Source organism: Phoca vitulina, unplaced genomic scaffold (genome assembly GCF_004348235.1).
Source record: "Phoca vitulina isolate PV1807 unplaced genomic scaffold, GSC_HSeal_1.0 scaffold8, whole genome shotgun sequence".
NCBI lineage: Eukaryota > Metazoa > Chordata > Mammalia > Carnivora > Phocidae > Phoca > Phoca vitulina.
In genome coordinates this window covers 48,708,826-48,731,257 of record NW_022589711.1, presented here as the reverse complement: position 1 = coordinate 48,731,257, position 22,432 = coordinate 48,708,826, and the positions used below count along the sequence as shown (strand labels likewise).

Below are 22,432 nucleotides of genomic sequence, written 5' to 3'. Positions count from 1 at the left end.
CCTCCACTGACCACTGCATCCAGCTCATCGAGGTGAGTCCCCCCCCCCGCCCCGCCCCGCCACTACCGCCTGCCAGACAGGAGGGCTCTGACTCAGGAGGGGCTGCACAACAGCGTCATTCACGGAGAAGGGCGCTGACTTGCCCTCCCAGGGCCAGGCTGAGGCTCTCCTGAGTTTCCCAGGCAACAGGGGCCAGCTTGCTTCCTGCCAGGGCGCAGGCCAGGGAGGCCGCAGGGGGGGCCCCGGCTCAGATGGGCCCCAGTGGGGAAAGGCGTCGAAGAGGCAGAGGTTTCCTTCCCCAAGGCCCCTGCCAGAGTAGGGACGCGCCCACCCTGCCCAGGGGAGCCCGGGCAGCTGAGCCCTCGGTGGCGGTTTTCCAGAATGGGGCTTGTGCAGTTTCTCAGGAAGGAGGAAAAGGGGCCAGCCGTCCTGGGTGGGTGACTGCGGGCGGCAGAGCTGCTCAACTCACCCTGATGCTCCTCAGAGCTGGGACTTCAGTGGCAAGACAGTGTGTGGACGGAAGCACCAGGGGACCTGGGTTTGCATTTCAGCTTGGCCCTTGATTTCTCCCCAGACCTAAGCCAAGTCCCACATGGGCTGCGGCCTTAGGTCAGGCTCCACAGCGAGGAAAGCAATTATATTGAACTAGAATTTTATCAGGCATCTCAGGACACTGTGTTCGAAAGTACAATTGGCACCACAGGCCATTTGTGTTTGAAAATAAAAAGGGAAAAAATGAAGAGGGCATTTATGGGACTCAGTCTGCCTCCTAGAAAACCTGAGAAACAGGTTAACAGTGGAGTCAGGGCGCTGAGAAATAGGGAAATGAGGGAGATTCCCTTTTTACTACGTACCATTTTGTACGGTCTAATTTTTTTTTTTTTTTTTTACTATGGAAAGCCATTAGAAGCCCTAGAAAATCATTTTTAAATAACATAATTAGAAAACAAGGCAAGCCCTTGGCCTAGGAGAGCAGTCACCTAGGACCTGGTAAAGGGTAAGCCCTCTAGGCCCTGGTGGTACAAGACCAAGCCAGGGCAGGGTTCCCGGGCCAGACAAAGAGGACCAGTATGGACCTCCGTGGCTTTTCAAGGGGCCCTAGGCAGGCTAATGGATACCCCTGAGCTCCTGGCTGAATGGGCCGAGGTGGCCGGGCTGCGCTGACCCACATGTTCCCACCAGGCCCGGGAGGCTGATGCCATCACCCTGGATGGAGGAGCCATTTATGAGGCAGGGAAGGAGCACGGCCTGAAGCCCGTGGTGGGCGAAGTATATGATCAAGGTCAGAGGGCTGAGCGGGTTGGAGGGGCGGGAGGACAAGAGGATGACACTCTGCGGTGTGTCCTCGCTGGGCCTGGCCCAACCCTATAGCCCTCAAGCTGGTCAGGAGCCCTGTCCCCAGAACAGTCCTGGGGTCCAGGCCAGACAAACCCACAGAGACCCCCGCACCTAAGTCTCTCTTGACACCCCCCTCAGAGCAGGGGTGCCAGAGACACAGAGGGCTGACCGGAGTCTGTTCTTGTGGGGAGCCCTTCACCCCTGTAACTTGCCCACAAGCTCTTACTGAGGGGCTGCCCCATGTCTGCCATAGAGTTGGGCGTAAGTTCAGTGGCCCTCTGTCAGAAGCAGCATGGAGGAGGAACAGGGCCGGGCCAGAGGGGTTGACTAGAACCTGCAGAGCCCAGCAAAGCCAGAACACATCCCAGTTCTACCCCTTCCGGTGATCCTCTGTGACCCTGAACAACCTTCCTTCCCTGACTGTAAAATGGGGATAGTGAGCCCCGTCCTGTCACACAGATTAGATGAGTCAGCAGACGCACACCTGACACGTGGTGTGTGCTTAGAAATGTGAGTTCCTTTGTCCCAGTCCCTGCACCTCACACCAGACATGCCTCTAACCCAGCCGGCCCTTTGGAGCTCCCCCACCACCTCTACTCGTCCAGAGGGCTAGCCCCCATCACAGCCCAGCTCAGCTGTCACCCCCAAGAGCTCCCCTGACCCCTCCCACCCCTGAAAGGGCTTCTCTTTCCTGCTTTCCCGGAGCTCTGAGTCACGCTATTAAGATCCTGTCCTCTTCTGTCTTGCTGTCCATCCTCACCACAGTGAGTCCCTTGAGGGGGGCCTGGTCCTCATCCCTGTAAAGCCCCAGGTACCTGGTACCCTGCACAGGGTCTCACTTGGCTTCTTGGTGAACTGATGACCGTCCGATGACACAGGACAGAGCCTAACCCTGCAACCCAGCCGGCCTTCCCACGCAAAGGCCAGAAACTGCCCTACCTCACTGGCCCTCTGGAATTCAGCACACTGAGCACCTGCCGCAGGCCAGTCCTGAGCACAGAGTCGTAAGCAAAAGAGAGCCAGTTCCTACCCTCGGAGAGCAGGAGTCAGATGAACCAATAAGCCAATAAACACAAAGAAATGTAGCCACCAATGTGGTAGGTGCCATGGAGGAAGGAAAGGCCGCAGGAAGAAAAGAAGGAATGTGGGGGGACCTAGAAATAGAGCAGACTGGAAGGCTTCTCCGAGGCGACCTTTAAGCTGAACCCCGACAAGTGTCCCAGGTGGGACAGAATTTGGTATGTTTAAGGAACCAGAAAGAAAGGGCACGGTGGGTAAATCAGAGGGTGGGACCAGGCCAGGCTGCTTAGGTTGGCAGGGGCTAGCTCAGCTGTGCAAGAAATGACACTGGCTTTGTTTTCTAGAACTCAGCTTCATTCTGACCGTGGGCATCCCACCACTACAGGGCAGTCGGGGGGGGGGGGGGGGCGAATGTGGGGGCGGGTAGGGGGGATGTGATGCCCTCTTGTCATCAGTCCCCATAGATAAGTCATCCCTGTCTTGTCTTAATGGCCCCCGTGAGCCACATTTGGCCCAGGGGAATCTTTTGCAAGGCTGCCCACCCACATATATCCCATTCACGTTTTTGAGTGATTTGGGGCACTGCTAGTTTCATATATTCTCTCTCTCCCCCTCTCCCCCTCTCCCCCTCTCCCCCTCTCCCCCTCTCCCTCTCTGCCCCTCTCCCTCTCTCCCTCTCCTCCCTCCCTCCCTCCTTCCTACCTTCTCAGCATCTAATCTGGGTGAAGATCCTGCCTGCTCCACCCGCTCCTCCCACCACTCTTCTCCCCGTAACCACGATACCATCCCCTCAATCCCTCTACGTTCCCCCAGAGGGCCGGGATTTTGGAGAACACAAGACTTGCAGGCTATTTCTGCTTTCGGTGTAGCTACAGAGCCCCCCTGACATGCACAAATGTAGACTCAGCTAAGTGTCAGCTGACGTGGGAAGGAGAAGGGAGAAAGGAGCCTCTCGGGCTGATAGCTACTACGTGAGACTGGAGGAGGCCGGAGTCTCCTGCTAAGACGTGTGGATTGTACCCACTTGCTCTCTCGGCAACTAGGAAGCCCATGCACACAGACACGTGTACATCCGTACACACGTGTACGTGCGCGCGCGTGCCCAGGTGCCTGTGCGCACACACACACACCCCCGTCTCCCACAGCCTTCCCAGGCAGGGGTCTGGCCTCTCTCATGGCTTCTCCCCTGCCGCCCTCACTCCTCTCCTGTCCCTCCTCCTAGAGGTCGGTACCTCCTATTATGCTGTCGCCGTGGTCAAGAGGGGCTCCCACGTGACCATCAACACCCTGAAAGGTGTGAAGTCCTGTCACACGGGCATCAACAGGACGGTGGGCTGGAACGTGCCGGTGGGCTACCTGGTGGAGAGCGGCCGTCTGTCCGTGATGGGCTGCGACGTGCTCAAGGGTAAGGGCTTCGGGCCCGGCAGGGGCTTCTCCGGCAGGCGCGCTGGGTCTCCTTCCTCGCCACTGCCCTGACTTCCCCCGATGGGTAACCTCCCTCACCTTGAGCCTCCTATAATTAAGGAACAGCACCATCGCGCCTCCTCCAGGGCCTCCCCGACCCCTGGATGGTGGTATCACCCCTTCCTCGTTAGTGCTGACCGGCCTGGTGCTGCTACCATTTAAGTTCTGGTGGAGTGGCCCCTCCGGGGCACTTGACACATGACCCTCGCTCGCTCCTGCCGGTCCCCCAGGACACAGCCAAGCACAAGGCCCACCCACGGTGGGGAGGCAGTGATGCCCAGGGAGCAGCTCTCACCTGCTGTAGACCTGTGCAGGTCCCTGTTTCCAGAAGCGTGTCCTCAGCTGGACAGATGAGAAACTGTTTTTTCAGGACCCCGAACAAGCTGCCGGCTTGCACCCAGAAAGCTCACAAGTGGGTAGAGACCTACGGCTCCCAGGTTGATTGATTTATAGTGAAAAGAGGGCTGTGCTGCAAATAGAATGTTCTCCCGTGGAAGGGAGTTGAGAGTGATCCAAGAGGGGTTGTTGAGAATAAAACATGCCGGGAGAGTGAGGTGAAGCCCTGTGCACCTGGCTGGAGCCCCCAGCCCTCATTCTGGTGGCCAGGGCACAAGTCCCGCTTCTCATGCTTTGGGCTTCTCTTCCTGGCCACCCCGCTCTGACAGTCTGTCCATAGTGGGCTCCGTACCATGATGTGGCCCCTGACCTACGACAGCCACATTCGTAAACCGCCCTCTGGGGATCACACACACAGCCCCAACAGTTTGTCAGTGAGTGTGCCGCCTCCTGGTTTGTCCCCCAGGTGACCAGTACTTCTGGGGCTGGGGGCCGGTGGGAGAGCCCGTGGGAGAGCATAATGATGGTCTTTGAAAGCCCGGTCTTCACCGTCAGAGGGCTGTACATTTCAGCCCTGGCTCAGCATGTCTGCCTTCAAGTACGCGGCTCTGCCTCGTTGAACTTCAGTTCCCCATCTGCAAAATAGGACAATGAAGAGTACAAGGCTGCGGTGTTGGAAGGGCTGAGAGAGTTCACAGGACATCTCCACACGGTGCCTAGCACAGGGTATATCCTCAGTGCGCAGGGCTGCTGTTATGAGCTCAACTTCCATACCTCTCGGGGGCACCTTGCTGTTGCGTATGGACACGTGCACGCACATACATACAAACCTCTATGTGCACACACGTGCACGAGCCCGTACAGCACACACATGCACGCATACACACCCACACACTGCCCCCTACAACCGCAGCTCCCACGTAAACCAGCACGACCCACGGGAGCTTGGAAGCCAGGTCGTCTCAGATGCTGGCCAGATACGAGTGGTCTAACCGTTAGTCGGCACATTTATTAAATTTCTACTCCCCTGGGAGGATGCAAAAAGAAGACCAGGAAAGGCAGCCCACTCTGGAAGAGCTTGGTCTAGCTGGCTGATGCGCCAGCATCCTGCTCACCCTACGTGGCACTAAGGTGACCTTAGCACAGGATAAATATTTGCCAACAGGGTGGATGCTGGGCCACGGTGCTCGCAGGGGCCCCAGAACCATGCAGATCCCGACCACTTTACCAATAAGGCCTTCCTCCCCGTTCCCCTGCCCTCCCTGTGCTTTGAAAAGTGTTGTCTATGAAATTATAGCATTACGTAATAATTTCTTTCCTTCCCCACTTTCATTGATAACATATAACTGATTCGAAGTGAAACCCACGATGAGAACAGTATGTATTTGATGGTTGTCCTATGTGGTTGTTTGGGGATAAATGTTTTCGTCCCTTGAGCCATTTTAAAATAACAACGTCACTCCCAACGCCCAAGGCTGCTTTTGTGGCCCCAGTTTGGGAATCACTGACCTGGGCCAGTTCCCCCGTTTTGCTCAGACTGAAGCTTGGAGGGTCCAGCGCGTCCATGGGGGGTCCCGGCCCTACTGCAGCCTGAGGTGGGTGAGCCCTGCCTGGGGGGCTGGTGTGTGGCTGACTGACCGCCCTCTCCCTCCTCCTTCCTGCAGCTGTCAGCGACTATTTTGGGGGCAGCTGCGTCCCCGGGGCAGGAGAGACCGGCTACTCGGAGTCCCTCTGTCGCCTGTGCAGGGGCGACACTGCTGGGGAGGGCGTGTGTGACAAGAGCCCCCTGGAGAGATACTACGACTACAGCGGGGCCTTCCGGTGAGAGGGCGGGGGCGGGGCGGGGGGAGCGGAGTCGGGGACCTTGAGGCCACAGCGCGGGTGGAAAACTGCAGGGCCCTGAGCGGGCCTAGGGGAGTGGCATGTTGGCTGCATCTCATCAAAGCGCCCTTTATATAGTTCAGGTACCAGGTTAGTTTTAAAACGTCCAACTGGAATATGCCAGACTTGGGTTTGCTCACAAAGTCAACATGTTTAGTGTATTTAGAGAGATGAGGGCTTAGGGAGGAGAAAATGGCAAAAACAGCCGGGTGGGACCCGGGTAAATACAGTTTGGGGCACAGAGAGGAAACAGTCCTCAGTCCTCCAAACCAGACACTTTGGCCCACCCCGCTCTCGTGGTGTTCCCCCAGTCCAGGCCTTGCTTCTCTGCTGCCTGCGGGGACCCAGGCAGCCTTTGCCCAGTAGGCCCTGGTCCGCCGCCCTCACGGGGCGGTGACCTATAAAGGATCCATGGAAGTCCTGGTCCCTTCCACTCAGGGGTGTTTGGTGTGGCATGAGAAAGTCTTGTCTGATCCCCTGCTTCGGGGCAGACGCATCTTCAAAACACCCCGAGCATTGCCCTGTGAGCACCTGCTCCCTTAGGCCCCCAGCTCGGCTGTACAGGACCTGGACTGCCCATAAAGGGTGTCTCGCCGTGAGAGCTTTCTCATCCCCACTGGACAGGTGAGGAGAGGGCTGCACGGCTTGGCGAAGCCGCACAGGAAACAAACCAGGGAGCTGGACCCTGGGACGGCCCGACCGTGAAATCTGGGCCCACCAGGACGGAGCCCTACAACCCAGAACAGCCCTCCAGAGGGCAGAGGAGCTCGGCCCCGCCCAGGCTCACTGGTTTCTCCCCGCAGGTGCCTGGCAGAAGGGGCAGGGGCCGTAGCCTTTGTGAAGCACAGCACGGTGCTGGAGAACACGGACGGTGAGTGCGGGCGGCCGGCCCCGGGAGCAGGGCCGCGGGCCCTGTAACTGTGCCTGAAAGGGTGGGTCTTCTGACAGGGGTTCAAACTGTTCCGGGGGGCGAGGGGGGCTGGGGGACACAGCTGCCCGACTCTGGTTTGTGTCTGGCATTGGCTTCCACTTCAAGACTGGGTTCTGATTGTGCAGAACATTTGCAAGTCTCTGCATGAACGCTCACCTACCCCTCCTTCTCCTGTTATCTGGAGAAGCCATTCCCGATCCCTGAAGGAGGTCTTAGGAAATTGGGTTAGTGTTGTGTGTAGATCCATTATATCATTGTCATTTAACTTTTTTTTTTTATTTTGCAATAACTGAGCTTCAGAAAAGTTGCAAGAATAATTCAAAGAACTCCCTTTTTTTTTTTCAAAGATTTATGTATTTATTTTGGAGAGAGAGAGTTGGGGGGAGGGGCAGAGAGAATCTCAAGCAGACTCCCTGCTGAGCCTGGAGCTCCGCTCAAGGCTCCATCTCTCGACCCTGAGATCATGACCTGAACGGAAATCAAGAGTCAGATGCTTGACTGACTGAGCCACCCAGGCGCCCCACCCCCATTTATTTTTTTAACCCAGATTCCGACTTTTAGCATTTGCTGCATTGGATTTATTATTCTTTCTATACTTGTATGTATTCTTTCTTTGAGTGTACATTTGCCTGCATCACACCCTTTAATATTTTAGTGTGTATCTCCTAAAAACAAGGAGATGTGGACGTAGCCACAGTACAGTTATCAAATTCAGGAATTGTAACATTGACACAATACTATTATCTAATCTACAGCACGTATTCCAGATTCACTAATTGTCCCAATTCTATCCTTTGTAGCAATTTTTTCCAGGCTCAGGACCTAATCTGTGATCACACTCGGTATTTAGTTGTTAAGTCTCTTTAGTTTCCTCTCACTTCTGAGCATTTTCTCAATCTTTCCTTGTTTTTGTGGCATCAGGCCAGTTATTTTATAGAACATCCCCTAATTTGGACTTGCGTAAGGATCGTTTATTTCTTTAAATTGAGGTATAATTTACATGCAGCAAATGCACTCTTTCTGAACTACAGTTCTGTGAGTTTTGCCAAAAACACAGTTGTATAACCACCACCATCACAATCAAGATAGTGATTGTGACTGACCTTTCACCCCCCAAGTTCCTTGATGCCCCCTTTGGGCATTCACCAATCACTTTCGTCTCTATAGTTTTGCCTGTTCAATAGTGATCATTGTCTTTTTTTTATCATAATCTTTTTTTTTTATCATAACCTTTACCTTTAAAAGCAGAAGGTCCATCATGTGGTCTGACATTCAAGAAAGGCAAACAGTATGAACCAGATTTGAAAAAGAGAAAAAAATGATTTGAAAAAGGAGGAAGCACATAGGGTTATCTCCGGAGCAAGATGATCTTACGAAAATGGGCAGCCAGGACTTGGGCCTCAAGATCAAGCAGAGGAAAATATTAAAGGTGGAGAAAGAATAGGGATGTATTGGGTTAAAATTGGCTGTTTTATTTATTTATTTTAAAAGAGGGAGAGGAGGGGGGGAGGCAGAGGGAGAGGGAGAGAAAGAAACTCAAGCAGACTCCCACTGAGCGCAGAGCCCAACACAGGGCTCGATCCCATGCCCCCGAGATCATGACCTGAGCTGAAATCAAGAGTCGGATGCTTAACCAACTGAGCCACCTGGCTGCCCCTAAAATTGGCTCTTTTAAAATATTGATGGTAGGGATGCCTGGGTGGCTTAGTTGGTTAAGCGTCCGACTCTTGATTTCAGCTCAGGTCATGATCCCAGAGACCCGGGATTGAGTCCCGCATTGGGCTCCTTCCTCAGCGGGGAGCCTGCTTCTCCCTCTTCTCCTCCCCCTGCTTGTGCTCTCTCTCTCTTTCTCTCCCTCTCTGACAAATAAATAAAAATCTTTTTTAAACATTAATTAATTAATTAAATAGAATAAAATGTTGATGGTAATCTAAGGAAGTCTAAGGACGTAATTTTTTAAAGACGATCTTCATGCAAAAGTTTGGTAAGAGCAATAACGGGAATTGACGTAAGTGTCTAAAGTAGTGAGGAGGCTCCAATTGAAATACCTAACTGGCGCATTTGTGTCACGGGGTAGGCCAGATGGTCCCCCAGAGCTCTACACAAGGGCTTTGCAGCAGCTGAAAAGTAGAGAGCTGGGGAGGGAGGTGAGAATATGGCACAGGGTGATTATTGAGAGTGCTATAAACGACCATGCAGTCATTGAACGTGACCTTCGTGGAGGTTTCCAAACTATGACTCTCAGTTTTGGGGTTTTGTTTTGAAATAGCTTTGGAGTGAAGAGTTTTCAGGACCCCACAAATTATTTTTACCCCTCCTATTTCCTAGCAGAGTCTTATCCTCCTCGTTTGAAAATTTTAAAAGTCATAAAAATATTGTTATATAAGACCATCTGTTGAGTTACAATTTTAAAATTTGTCTTCTTAATATTCCTATCTGGTGTCGATATTCACTCAAATAAATCTGGCTTTCTATTATAAATGAGTTTTATGGAAAATTTCCAAAAGGGTGGGGGAAAATACTTTAAAATGACAAGTGAAAAAAAAAAAAGTATGATGTGAGTGGCTCCTGGCTGGCTCAGTCAGTGGAGTGTGTGACTCTTGATCTTGGGGTCATGAGTTCAAGCCCCACATTGTGTGTAGAGATTACTTAAATAAAGAATTTTTTTTAAAAAAAGTAGTGGGGCACTTGGGTAGCTCAGTCAGTTGAGCGTCTGACTCGTGATTTTGGCTCAGATATGATCTCATGGGTCGTGAGATAGAGCCCTGTATCGGGCTCCATGCTCAGCGGGGAGTCTGCTTGGGATTCTTTCTTTCTCCCTTTGCCCTTCCCCCTTCTCTCTCTCTCTCTCAAGTAAATAAATAAATCTTTAAAAAAAGTAGTAGGATGGGGCACCTGGGTGGCTCAGTCGTTAAGCGTCTGCCTTCGGCTCGGGTCATGATCCCAGGGTCCTGGGATCGAGCCCCGCATCGGGCTCCCTGCTCCGCGGGAGGCCTGCTTCTCCCTCTCCCACTCCCCCTGCTTGTGTTCCCTCTCCCGCTGTATCTCTTGCTGAAAAATAAATAAAATCTTTAAAAAAAAAAAAGTAGTAAGATACAAGATTGCCTATCAGGTATGTCCTTAATCGTGTTAGAAATGATTAGAAAATAGAAAAAACGACTTGGAGGAAATATCCCAAAACATGAATAGAGTAATATTGGATTAATGCGTGGGCAAAGCTTTGGAAAGCTACCCTTTCCTCTCGGGCTACTGTTCTTGGTCCATTCTGTCTGGCTGTGTTCCCAGTGTGGCCCCTGCCCACTGCTCAGAGCCAAATCGAGTGCCCAAGGACAGCAGGGACCCCCTGGTACATTTCTCTCTCCCTGAGCTCCCCTGATTCTTTTAGTCTTCTTAACGTTAATGAACAGTCCTGTTTATATGTGCTGTATTATTGTCAGATACCTCCAAGCCATGTGCTTTATAGAAACTGGTGAGAGGTCGGAAATGCAAGTCAATAATGACAGTCTCTTGAGACACCTGGTCTTGTGGAATGCAGTCCCCAAGCTCCTTGTCATTCCCAGCTCTGGGTCTTCACCTCCTGGAAGAGTTTCTTTTCACCATGAGTCTGTGGCCCTCTCCACCCTAGCCTCTGCCCAGCTCCCTTTCCTGGGCCTTCCTGAGGCCCTTCCCAAACCCCTCCCAGGACAGAAGTTGGCTCACCACAGGCTTCCCATCTTCCCAGGGAAAACTCTTCCCTCCTGGGGCCAGGCGCTGCTGTCCCAGGACTTTGAGTTGTTATGCCGGGATGGCAGCCGGGCCGATGTCACCGAATGGAGGCGATGTCACCTGGCCCGCGTGCCTGCTCACGCCGTGGTGGTCCGGGCCGACACTGACGGGGGCCTCATGTTCCGGCTGCTCAATGACGGCCAGGTGAGTTCAGGGCAGCCCCCCCACCCCACCCCGTACAGCTTCCCAGATGGGACCGAACCTTCCTGTCTCTCGCCAGGGTGGGAGCACGGGCTAGAGCCATCATGGGGCTGGGCCAGCCAGGCCAAGAGGGGCAGGACTCAGAGACCCTCCCCTGGGCCAGACCACAGCTGGGGAGGTCTCTGTGGTGTCCAACCTCGGTGTGAAGGGGGGACCAACTGTGTGAGCTGGCAGCCAGAGAGGGGAGAGCCCGGCCTCGGGAAGCGAGGAGGGCCAGCGAGAGAGGCAGACCAGGGACGCAGGCACCGCTCAGAGAAAGCTGCTCGTGTCTGTGGCTCTTAAAAGTAAAACCAGAGTATATGAGCGAATAAACAGAATGACAAAGCCAACAAACGTCAAAGTACACCATTAATTAAATGTGAATAATGTCGGGCTGCCATCACTATTCACAAGAACAACACCTTTCTGACCGGGCACCCTGGCTCTAGCTAGGTTTGCCCCATCCGTGCCACCACGGCGAGCCCCGTCCCGCACCCTCAGTCCCTTCCACACCTGGCCGTGAGGGTGACAAGGCGGAGTGCACTGGGGGAGCACGGAGGACGGAGGGGGGTGGTGCCGCACCTGGTCCTCAGAGTGGGCGCCCGGCCAGGGGGCGCAGGAAGAAGGAGCTGCCTGCTGGGCCGGGAGGAAGGGATGTGCTGCCCTCCCTGCCAGCAGCACCTCACCAGCCCCCACTCCCATCCCCGGACACACAGCGTCTCTTCAGCCATGAGAGCAGCAGTTTCCAGATGTTCAGCTCTGAGGCCTACGGCCAGAAGAACCTGCTCTTCAAAGACTCCACCTCCGAGCTGGTGCCCATCGCCACGCAGACCTATGAGGCCTGGCTGGGCCGCGAGTACCTGCATGCCATGAAGGGTCTCCTCTGTGATCCCAACCGTAAGTCCACCCGTCTCTCGTCCCACGGGCTCTGGGCCAGCCTGGGCACAGGCACGGCAGTGCTTTGTGGGGAGGCAGCTGGGAAAGGACACTCACCCCAGGAGCTGTGCCCCTCGGCCTCCATGAGAACCGATGACTTCCACCTCCCTGCCTCTGGGGGTGTAGGGAGGCAGCTGTCCCAGAGTTGCCTGGCCTGCTGTACCCTGGATGCCCCATCTGCTCCAAGGGGTGGGATCCAGACCATCAGGGTCTGTCTTGGGAAGCGTCTCCTTGCCCCTCCACACAGAAGTCATCAAGTCCCCGCATGCTCCCTCAGGGCCTCCTCCTCCCCACCCCACAGCCAAGGCCCTGGCTCAGGCGTTGTGTGTTGGCTGGACCATTGCAGTGGTCTACAAATGGGCTTCCTGCTTCCTGCCCCCTACAGCAGGGACATGGTCTGCCACCCAGTTAGACGCACGACAGCCATGATCGGCCTCAAGCCACCTCACAGCCCCGTGAAAGAGGCACAGTTATCCCCTTTCTGTGAGAGGAAACAGGATCAGAGGGTTAAATAACTTACTCCTCATAGCTAATGAGGGAAAGAGCCAGAATTTCCCTTGGGTCTGACTTCAGGCTCTTCCTACTGAGGTACTAGTCCCCATGACCCCAGCCCACGGGCCATGCTCGGGGCTAGCCCCTGAGCAGGTGAGGGTGGTGGTGACCACGAGCTCGTACACACACAGGGCTACCTCACTACCTACGCTGGTGTGTGCTGTCCACTCCCGAGATCCAGAAGTGTGGAGACATGGCTGTGGCCTTCAGCCGGCAGAGGCTCAAGCCAGAGATCCAGTGCGTGTCGGCTGAGTCTCCCCAGCACTGCATGGAATGGATCCAGGTGGGGGCCGCGCCCGGGACGGTCCTTACCAGCCCTTCCCCTGTGCCACCTGGTCTGAAGGAGGCCGCCTGGGGACGCAGTCTCCCGTGACAACCTCACAGAGAAAAGGGAGGAGGAAGGACCGGCAGGGACCAGCCACCCCACCCCAGTGGACAGGGCTGGAGGTGGGGGGGTGGGCTCTTTCCTTTCAGGGAACCCAGGAACCCTTCCTCACTGAGTGGGTGAGCTGAGAGCAGAAGGAACATCAGGAGACCAGCCCAGCTGGGCACTGCTCGTCCTGTGGTCTCCAGTAGAAAGGCATGAAACAAAACAGTACTGACCCTCACTGAGTACAATGTACCCTGACACTGTCCATCGTATTCCGTCCTAGTCTTTGTTTCTAAGCTTGTCATGGCCCATTACGTTGCTTTGGCATCCACTATGCCGCTCCCCAGCTGCAGTTAAGGGCCCTGCCCTGCTTTGCTTCTCTTACTGGAGTCTGAGGCAGAGCTTGGAGGTGGCCCCGGGGCCCTGCAGGCAAGCGTGCTACCCTGGTCACAGGTGTCCCAGCGGCCTCTGGCTTCCTGGACTCCTCCCTCCTCTTTCTTTTTCTTTTTTTTTTTTTTTTAAGATTTTATTTATTTATTTGACAGAGAGAAACACAGCGAGAGAGGGAACACAAGCAGGGGGAGTGGGAGAGGGAGAAACAGGCTTCCCGCGGAGCAGGGAGCCCGACGAGGGGCTCGATCCCAGGACCCGAGCCAATCCCATGACCCGAGCCGAAGGCAGACGCTTAACGACTGAGCCACCGAGGCACCCCTTTTGTTTTCTTAAGACTTTATTTATTTCAGAGAGAAAGAGAGCGAACGAGCAGGGGGAGGGGCAGAGGGAGAGAATCTCAAGCAGACTCTGTGCTAAACCCAACATGGGGCTCGATCTCACCACCCTGAGATCATGACCTGAGCCGAAAGCAAGAGTGGGACACTGAACGGACTGCGCCACCCAGGCGCCCCCTCCCTCCTCTTTTTTAAGAGCACGTAGGTGGGGCCTGAGGCCTGAGGCAGGAGGGCTTGCCTGTGACAGACAGCACGTGCCACATAGGTGGCACGGATGGGGCAAACCTAGCTAGAGCCAGGGTGCCCGGTCAGAAACCCTATCAGGGCAATCCCCGAGTGCAGGCCAGACCACTGCCCCTCGGGAGTGTCCACACTGCCCCAGCCAGGCAACCACACTGACTTAAAGGCCAAGAGGAGGAGAGTGGGCAGGAATAACAGGAGGCCAGGATCACAACAGAGGACAGCCTCACGAGCATGCGTGTGCCGTGTGCCGCACGCTGCGCTAAGACTTCCCAAGGACCCCTTCACTTAATCCTCACAGCAGCACTCTGGGGTGCTGTGATCACTGTCAGGAAACCGAAGCTGGGAGAGGCTGGAGAAGCAACTGCCCACAGTCACCCAGCTCAGGGTGGGGGAGCCCCTCGCACCAGGGGCCCCAACCCCGACCACGGGTAGTGCTGAGGGAGGGGGCGCTCAGCTGGAATGGAGGAAGGGGAGACTGGAGGTAGAGGGCAGGCCGTCCTGTGTGGGGTGGCTGGGTCCACGGGCTGCAGAACAGGGAGAGATGCAGGAGGGAGGGTTTAGCTCCCTACAGGCAAGAGCCTTCTCTCTGTCTAAACTCAAACAGGGCCAAGGGAGGAGAGGAGCGGACTTGGGGGTTCCTCGAGAACCCCAGCAAAAGGCTCAGAGATGCTTAGTTCTCAGGCTCTCAGGGGTGGTGTCCAATGGAGCTCTGACCCCCAACTCCTTCCCAGCCACAGGGGCCCAGGGAACGGGGTGTCAGCTAGACTGGGTTCTGCCGTGCCCCCCCAGCGGCTAGGAGGTCTGGGTTGGGGGAAGAGAAGGCCCCCAGAGATGGACGCTCCAGGCTCAAAAGTCAACATCCCTGCCTGTTATTCCAGCATCACAACTTCATGCCCCTGGGCCTGAACGGCGTGGGGCACCTTCCTGGGGGCAGCTGTCCCCTCTCTCCCCCCCCCGCCCCACCCCCTTTCCCTGGGGTTTGTCACACTACTGTGTCTTGATTATTAGTGAACCCCTGCTTGGGTCCGAGGGGCCACCTGTCCAGAAGCTTCGGAATGGACAAGATGGGTGGAGCAGGGGAGACCTGGGGCGCTTCAGGAGGGTGGAAAGAAGGCGGCCCTGGGCCCCTCCTGCTGTCTCCTGGGGCAGAGCTTTAACCATGAAACTGCTGTCTTTTGAGGCCTGGCTCGTTCATACATTCGCACACACATTGAGCAAATACCTATTGCCCTTGTGTCATGCGCCAGCCCATGGCCCAGGCCTCTGCGGGCCGCAGTCCCCAGGGAGGGCAGGGATGGTGCACAGGTCTGCTCAGAACAGGGCCCGGCAACAGGAGCGGCAGACCCCCCGGATGGAGCATTAGTGCTGGCGGCTTTCTCACCTCTGGTCCTCCAAACCCCTCTCTGGCCCACAATCTCACAGGGGTGCGGGGCGGGGGGCCCCCAGGGAAGAGAGCCCGAGAGACCCAACCCTGGCACCTCTGTCAGGTCCCGACCCCTCCCCTGCCCGGTCGCCCTTTCTGTCCCCCTTCAGGCTGGGCAAATCGACGCCGTGACCCTGAAGGGCGAAGACATCTACATGGCAGGAAAGAAATACGGCCTGGTCCCAGCAGCGGGGGAGCACTATGCCCGTGAGTGCGGGGGCTGGGCCCTGGCCGCTGCTAGGAGGCAGCTGATAGTTTCATCTGGGTATCAGTGTCCCCCCTGGGCCCTTTTCCAAAGCTCCCCATCACGGCCTGTCTCCCGGGGCGGGTTGCTGTCTGTCACAGGCAAGCCCTCCTGCCTCAGGCCTCAGTTTTCCCACTGAGTCATTAAAAGTCTGGCAGGCGTGGGCAAACTTTCTGTAAAAGGCCAGAGAGTAAACACTTTAGGCTTTGCAGGCCACATATTCCTTGTTAGTTTTGTTGTTGTTTTTTTTTACAATCAACCCTTTAAAAATATAAAAACCGTTTTATGCTTCTAAGCCAGGTCGTACAAAAACAGGCTGAGTATTTGCCACCCCCTCGACGAGAGGGCCTCCTCTGCCCTTCCCGCCTACCCACTGTGGCTCACAGAAGGTGGCCCTGGGGACCCCCCTTCCAGTGGCCTGGGCTGGGACCTTGGCGCTCTGTCCTCCTAAGTGGTGACCTCAGGTCCTTCCACTTGGATGTGAAAAATCTCTGGGCTTTCGAAAAATGCTTCTGCAGTCCTTAGCTGTGCCCCCGCCTTTCTCCCAGGAAGTGAGAAATGTACCACCTGGGTGTAAGGAAAGAAAAGTCCCTTTGGGTGAGGAATGATAGGGGGTAGGTTGGGGGAGACAGAACTCAGCCTTGGGGGGGACAAGCAGGGGTCCCACGGCTGGATGTGCAGCCGGGGCCCCGACACTAAGCGGGGAGAGGTGTTCAGGGTGGGACCACAGCTCTGAGGCAGGAGCCGGCTGACGGAATGGGTTGAGGGCACGAGGGGACGTGCCCCGGGCTCTTGCCTGGCCAGGCCAGGCCAGCACAGATGAGGGGCCTCACTGGCGTCCCCTCCCCACAGCGGAGGACAACAGCAACTCCTACTTTGTGGTGGCCGTCGTGAAGCGGAACAGCTCCTACGCCTTCACCCTGGACGAGCTTCGGGGCAAGCGCTCCTGCCACCCAGCGTTCCGCAGCCCCGCGGGCTGGGACGTCCCCGTGGGCGCCCTGGTGCAGAGGGGCTTCATCCGGCCCAAGGACTGCGACGTCCTCACAGGTACCACCCTCTGCGGGGACACAGACGTGCAAACTCTTTTTTGGGGGTCTGCTGGGTCTGAGGGTCTGGGAGCCCTTCCCCCAGCAGGGTCCCACAGAGCAGCCCAGAGAGGTTTCCTCTTCCTTCCTGATGTGCCCCATTCTCTTGGGAAGGTTGGGAAATATTCTTGGCTACACTTGTAACAGTCTGTGGGGTGTCTGGTTGTTCTGTGGAGGGTGCCATGGTGCCCCTAACCCACTTACCCAGCGTGGACCTGGCTCCAGTGGGCATGAGGAGCAGGGGGTGTGCGTGGGCTGTGGGCCTGGCTGGATCACCGTCCGGTCATGGGGCTGTCCCCATATCCCGGCAGCCTCTGGGCATCTGGGGGACCTTTATGGAAAGTGGCCAGCCATCTGTGTAAGTGCTGAAGAAGACGCATTTACCAAGCGGCCACCATATGCCGTACCCAGGGCCCTCCCTACGTGTTAAATCACACACAGTCATGATGAAAGGAAGGCAGTAGGAAGCTGGCAAGATCCTGGGCTGACTGTGCACACACCTCTGTCCTGTCTGGCACCTCAGGAAAAAACCACATTTCTTTCTAACCACCTCCACGAGCACACAGAGAGTGTTAGGGTCGGCTGCTCCCACTCCTACACAGCTGGGCAGTTGCCCTGACTGGAACAGAAGAGCTTATGAGGTAGTGAGTTCCCCATCCCTGAGGGCGTCCAAGGGAAGGCTGGGTGACGACTAACCAGAGGTTGTCCATGGGGTTACTGTATCAGGACAGCCTCTGTACTCCCTCATCCCTGCAATTCTCACAGGAGGAGATGTGCCTGAGCTGGGTGGGCAGTGGACAGATGGGTGGCCTTGAGCCGCAGGGCCAGGCAGAGTGGGCAGACCTGTGGGGGGCGGCCCTCCCCCCTTCCCCCTGCTGCTCTTCCCTCGGCGGGCCCCTTGACGCAGCCCTGCCCCCCGCCCGCCCCAGCCGTGAGCGAGTTCTTCAGCGCCAGCTGCGTGCCCGTGAACAATGCCAAGAACTACCCGTCCTCGCTGTGTGCGCTGTGTGTGGGGGACGAGCGGGGCCGAAACAAGTGTGTGGGCAACAGCCAGGAGAGGTTCTACGGCTACAGTGGCGCCTTCAGGTACTCCCGTGGCCCGGCGGGGGGGCCCGGGGCCGGCGCAGGGGCCGGGGCCACCCTCCAACACCGGCCTTGGCCTCTCGCGCGGCAGGTGCCTGGCTGAGAATGCAGGGGACGTCGCCTTCGTCAAGCACACGACTGTCTTCGAAAACACAAATGGTACGTGAGGGGGGCTGGGGCCAGAGCGGGGCTGGATTCTCCGGGAGCTCTTCCCCATCTCCAACATGGGCGTTGCTAGGACTGGGGCGAAGCAGCAGCTGGGAAAGACAGGGGCTAGAAGGCTCTGCCCCTGGGGGGCCCCCCGGGACTCCAGGGTCCTCTCAGTAAGAACAGACCTCAGGCCACATGTCCAGGTGCATAGGACACATGACAGTCTTTACTGGTCTAGAAACCAAAATCTCCATTCCACCAACATGGTAAAACTCCACCTCAGTCAATTGGGAGAGACTCCTTCTGGGGCATTTATGTAGCACCAAGGTGCATGGTGGGAGTGGCGGGGTCATCAGTGCATGTGGGCATCTGGGCTTTGGTCCTGAGCTGGTCAATGCCTCGTGCGGGGAGATCACTGTGCAGCTCCTAAGCCATGCGAGGCAGGGCACACCCCCATTCACATCACATGGGTGGCTTTTTCTCTGCAGTCACCTTCCTGGGCCCTACCTGGGAAAAAGAGCCCCAAAACTCTATGCCCCAGGCCCCCCTAAGCCCACACCTACATCCTTTCAGGGTGTAGGGCCCTTTAGAGTGCCTCACTTCCCTCCTTCCATTTTGCCTCCCAACACCTATTGTTTGTTCTTTCTCTATACCCTGCCTCTACCCAGGCTTTGAAACCCCAAATGCTGGAGGCACAGTCTTCTCCACTCAGAAATTCTTCCCAAAAACTCAGTGCAGAAAGGCATAATGTGTTCCAAAGGGGAGGAGGAATGAGCCCTGTCTGGCCCCAGCCCTCTGTGATAGGGCTAGGGGAGGGGCCGGTGCTGGAGGGGCCCTCTCAAGATTCACCTGCAGCAAGACCCCCACCTCCCAGGGCTGCTCCTTTCCCTTTATTTTTATCTCTACTTGCGGCCCACCTGGAATTCCTTTTGGAAATGGGAAGAGGGTGGATACTAAGTGAATACCCGAAGACACAAAAGTAATGGGATTCCCAAGAGCAGTGTTTCTGAGGAAGCCCTTGGGCCAACCCCCTGCTTCAGCCTCAGTGGGTTCCTGGTTTAAAACACAGATTCCTGGGCCCCACCCTAGCCGTACCCTTGAAACTGCCTCTCACAGATCAACACATGATGTTGTTCTACCTTGTCCGGTTTGAGAACTTTAACCATTAGGGGAAGATGTCACCCACCACCTTCAGAAGCCCACCTCACCTCAGGCCCAAGACCTGGAACACCTAGATGGGGCTCTTTGCCTGGGAGTGATTAAGAGTCTCAGTTTTTCCACCTGTGAAATGGGGGTGATCATACTCACTTGGTGTTACTGTCTTGAGGCTAGAGCAGGTGCTTGTAAAATGCCTGCTCCGTTCTAGGTGCTCCCTGCTCCCCACCCACAGACGCTCCGACCAGTGTTAGCAGAGCGACTGGGGAATGGAGTTGGGAAGCTGGCCAGACATGGCCACCTCTCCCAGGTCAAGGATTTGGGGTCCCAGGAGGAAAGCAGCCTCTCTTCCTCTGTCCTTCTGCTCCCTCCCCTCAGGCCATAATTCTGAGCCCTGGGCTGCTGAACTAAGGTCAGAGGACTATGAGCTGCTGTGTCCCAATGGGGCCCGGGCCGAGGTGTCCCAGTTCGCAGCCTGCAATCTGGCACAGATGCCATCCCATGCCGTCATGGTCCGGCCGGACACCAACATCTTCACCGTGTATGGACTGCTGGACAAGGCCCAGGTGAGCCAGGGCAGGGGCTTCGTCACTGCGGGGTGGGCGACGAGGTGAGCCAGGGCCCTGGGTGCCTCACTCTACCTGGAGCAAACCGGGGAAGGCTGGGGGAACGTTCTGAGATTTTCACTTAGTCAAACCATTCCTCTAACTATCCCTTCTGTGCCCTGCATTATTGTTTCCTTCTCAGCCGGACCGTTCTCACCAACATACAAACCTGCTGTTGTTTCTATCATCTTTAAAAAACAAATGAGCCCCCTCTTGATTCCACATCTAATTTTAGCCCTAATCCCACCCCTCTTAGAGTAAAACTCCTTCAAAGGGTCATCTCTACTCACGTCACCAATTCCTCTCCTTCTGGTCTCTCTGCTCTAGACAGGCCCCCAGCAGGGCCTTGAACTTGCCCAGAACAAAATCAGTGGCCCGTGGTGCTCAGTCCAGGGGCCGTTTCTCAGCCCACATGTCCCTGACCCTTTAGCAGCACTGGCCACAGCTCCCGCCTGCTGGAGGAGCTTCTCCCCTTGGCTCCTGGGTCCACACCTGCCTGGCTCTCCTCCTCATTTCTCCTGGCTTCTATCCACGGACTGCCCCAGGGCTCCATTCTAAACCCTCTTCACCTGCACCTACACGCCTGTTGATCACCCAGCCCCATGTCATTAACAGCCATCTATATATTGACAGCTTCCAAACACATCATCAGCCCTGCCTTCATCCCACCCTTCCATCTTGAACAACATTTCAACTAGGATTTCTAACAGGCTCCTCGGCCCGAACAAGCCCTCAGCTGGCCTGCCCTGCTTCCCTCAGACCCCCCCAGCCCCCGCTCTGAATGGCAACTTCAGACTTCCCATTTCCTCAGGAGTCATCTTGAACTCCTGTCTTTCTCCCGCATTCTACAGCTAGCCCCTCTACGAATCCCGTTGGCTGTACTTTCCATATACATCTAGAAGGAACCCAGACTGTCTGCCAACAGGGCCCTCGGTTCCCAACCACCCCCCACCCCCCACCTCCCCATCTCCCTTCCTCTCTCCCATCTCCCCTTCTCCCCTCGGAAGTGACATGGGGAAGAAGAACCCTGTGGCAATGTGGCATTTTCCTGGAGAGAAGGCTGACCTGTCCTCGGGTCCTCGGATCCTCGGATCCTTGGATCCTCGAGCATCTGTGAGCCCCCCAAAAGATTGGTGGCCACTTTGATCCTTCTTACTGTGGTAGCTGTCATCATAGCTTTACTCCAAATCCCCTTTGATGACAGCTCGATGAGTTGTTGGGCTTATGATGTCAAGTCAGCCTGGGTGCCCTGAAATTCCTTGCTCCTTGGTTCGCTGTATAAAAGCCACGGAGAGCAAGCAGCCGCTGAGTGGCCGTGGTGCTTTCAGGACCTGTTTGGAGATGACTACAATAAGAATGGCTTCAAAATGTTCGACTCCTCCAACTATCATGGCCAAGACCTGCTTTTCAAGGATGCCACGATCCGGGCGGTGCCCGTCGGGGAGAAAACCACGTACCAGGCGTGGCTGGGCCCCGACTACGTGGCCGCTCTAGAAGGGATGCTGTCTCAGCAGTGCTCGGGCGCAGGTAGGCCCTGCTGGCGGGCAGGTTCACCCCTCCAGCGGGAGAGCAGGGGTCCTGCCCCACCCGGCATCCCTCCCAGCCTTGCACCCCCAATCCTCCAGCGAACTGAGGGATGCTCTGGGTGGTTACAGACCATCAGGGTGAGGTGGGGGTGGGAGGGTGGTCCCCACGGGAAGGCTGCAGACCTGGCTGTGTAACCCCGACACACCAGGATAAAGGATGCGAATGCTGCAAGTAATGGCCCGGGGAGGACTGAGGCAGCTACATACATAGACGGGAAGGCTCATTTGGAAAGGAATGAGTATGGAAAGAAAGCCGGGGAAAGACGAATTGTAATGGGGCAGAAAGAGGGGGCCTGGGGGGTCGAGCGCACAGAAACCCCCCCAGGGCCACGGCCTGAGCGCAGGTGCAGGGGGCCGCTCGGGGCCCTAAGTGCCTGCGTCTGCCCCCTCAGCGGCCCCCGGGCTGTCCCCGCTGCTGCTGCCCGCGCTGCTGCTGGGCCTCCCGGCCGGCGTCCTGCAGCCCGCCCTCTGAAGCCGCCGGGCGGCCGCGGCCCTCGCTGCCGGGGAGCCTGCTCGGAAACCTCTCTGAAGAGGCTCTTCCCCTCGGCGCCGCGTGTGACGCGAGAGGAGGTGTGAGAAACCCCGGAGCTCCTGAGAGCTGCGACTCCGACACCGAAGAGAAGTTGCTGCGACCGCTTCGAACCGGAATAAAGATGAACGTGAAAGGAAAGGGCCCCCGGCTCGAGTGGAGTTGGACGTGAGCGGGCTCCCGCCCGAAGCCTGCCTCTGCCTCCCCGGCACCAGCTGTCCCTCAGCCACCTGAGGCGGCCGCTGGCCGGCCTCCCAGTCACGCCCCCACCCACAGGCTGGCAGCGCCGCCCCCCGCCCCGGGGCCCCGCATTGGAAAAGGCCCGTTCCCAAGGCAACAGGCTGAGGCCGGCTTCCCACACGGCCCTCTCCGCGGGAGCCGGCCCTGGCCCTGCCGAGCTGCCCGGGGGGCCCTCCCCTGCGGGTCCCCCTCATGCACAGCCCCCCGCCTCCTGTCAGCCCCGGCTCTAGACTCCCCCTACCGGCCTCCCTCCTGAGGACGCGGGGTGTGTCCGGGGAGGCAGCCACCAGACGAGGCCACAGTCAGGCCTGCCAAGGAGGTGACGCTGCTGGACACAGACGGCCCTTTGTCCTTGGCTTCCGTGGCTTGGCCTGGCCCAGACCCCGGGCCGCCTGACTGTGCTGGGCTGGCCAGGGGAGGGAGGCGGCGGCCCAAGACCACAGGGGTGCAGCCCTCACGGGGTCCTCAGACACAGGAGATGCTCCTCGTAAGCATCCCCTCCCGAGTCTCCATCTCAGATTCTCCTCGTCCCCGACCCCCACGTGACCCCCATGTGACCCCCGCCAGCCTCAGCCAGCCTGCGCATCC

At 56.8% G+C, this 22,432-nt stretch overlaps 1 protein-coding gene across 1 annotated transcript; it reads left to right on the top strand.

Annotated features, from left to right (window-relative positions):
- Nucleotides 1-2: 2 nt before the first annotated feature.
- On the top strand, nucleotides 3-21,776 carry MELTF (melanotransferrin; the record flags this gene model as incomplete). Its single annotated transcript, XM_032406259.1, has 15 exons — nucleotides 3-32; nucleotides 1,183-1,282; nucleotides 3,581-3,763; nucleotides 5,823-5,979; nucleotides 6,843-6,910; nucleotides 10,692-10,879; nucleotides 11,632-11,812; nucleotides 12,535-12,686; nucleotides 15,278-15,374; nucleotides 16,264-16,458; nucleotides 17,426-17,582; nucleotides 17,671-17,738; nucleotides 19,263-19,450; nucleotides 20,818-21,153; nucleotides 21,468-21,776. Coding segments are annotated over 15 exons (2,409 nt in total), but the record flags the coding sequence as incomplete, so codon positions are not given.
- Nucleotides 21,777-22,432: the final 656 nt, after the last annotated feature.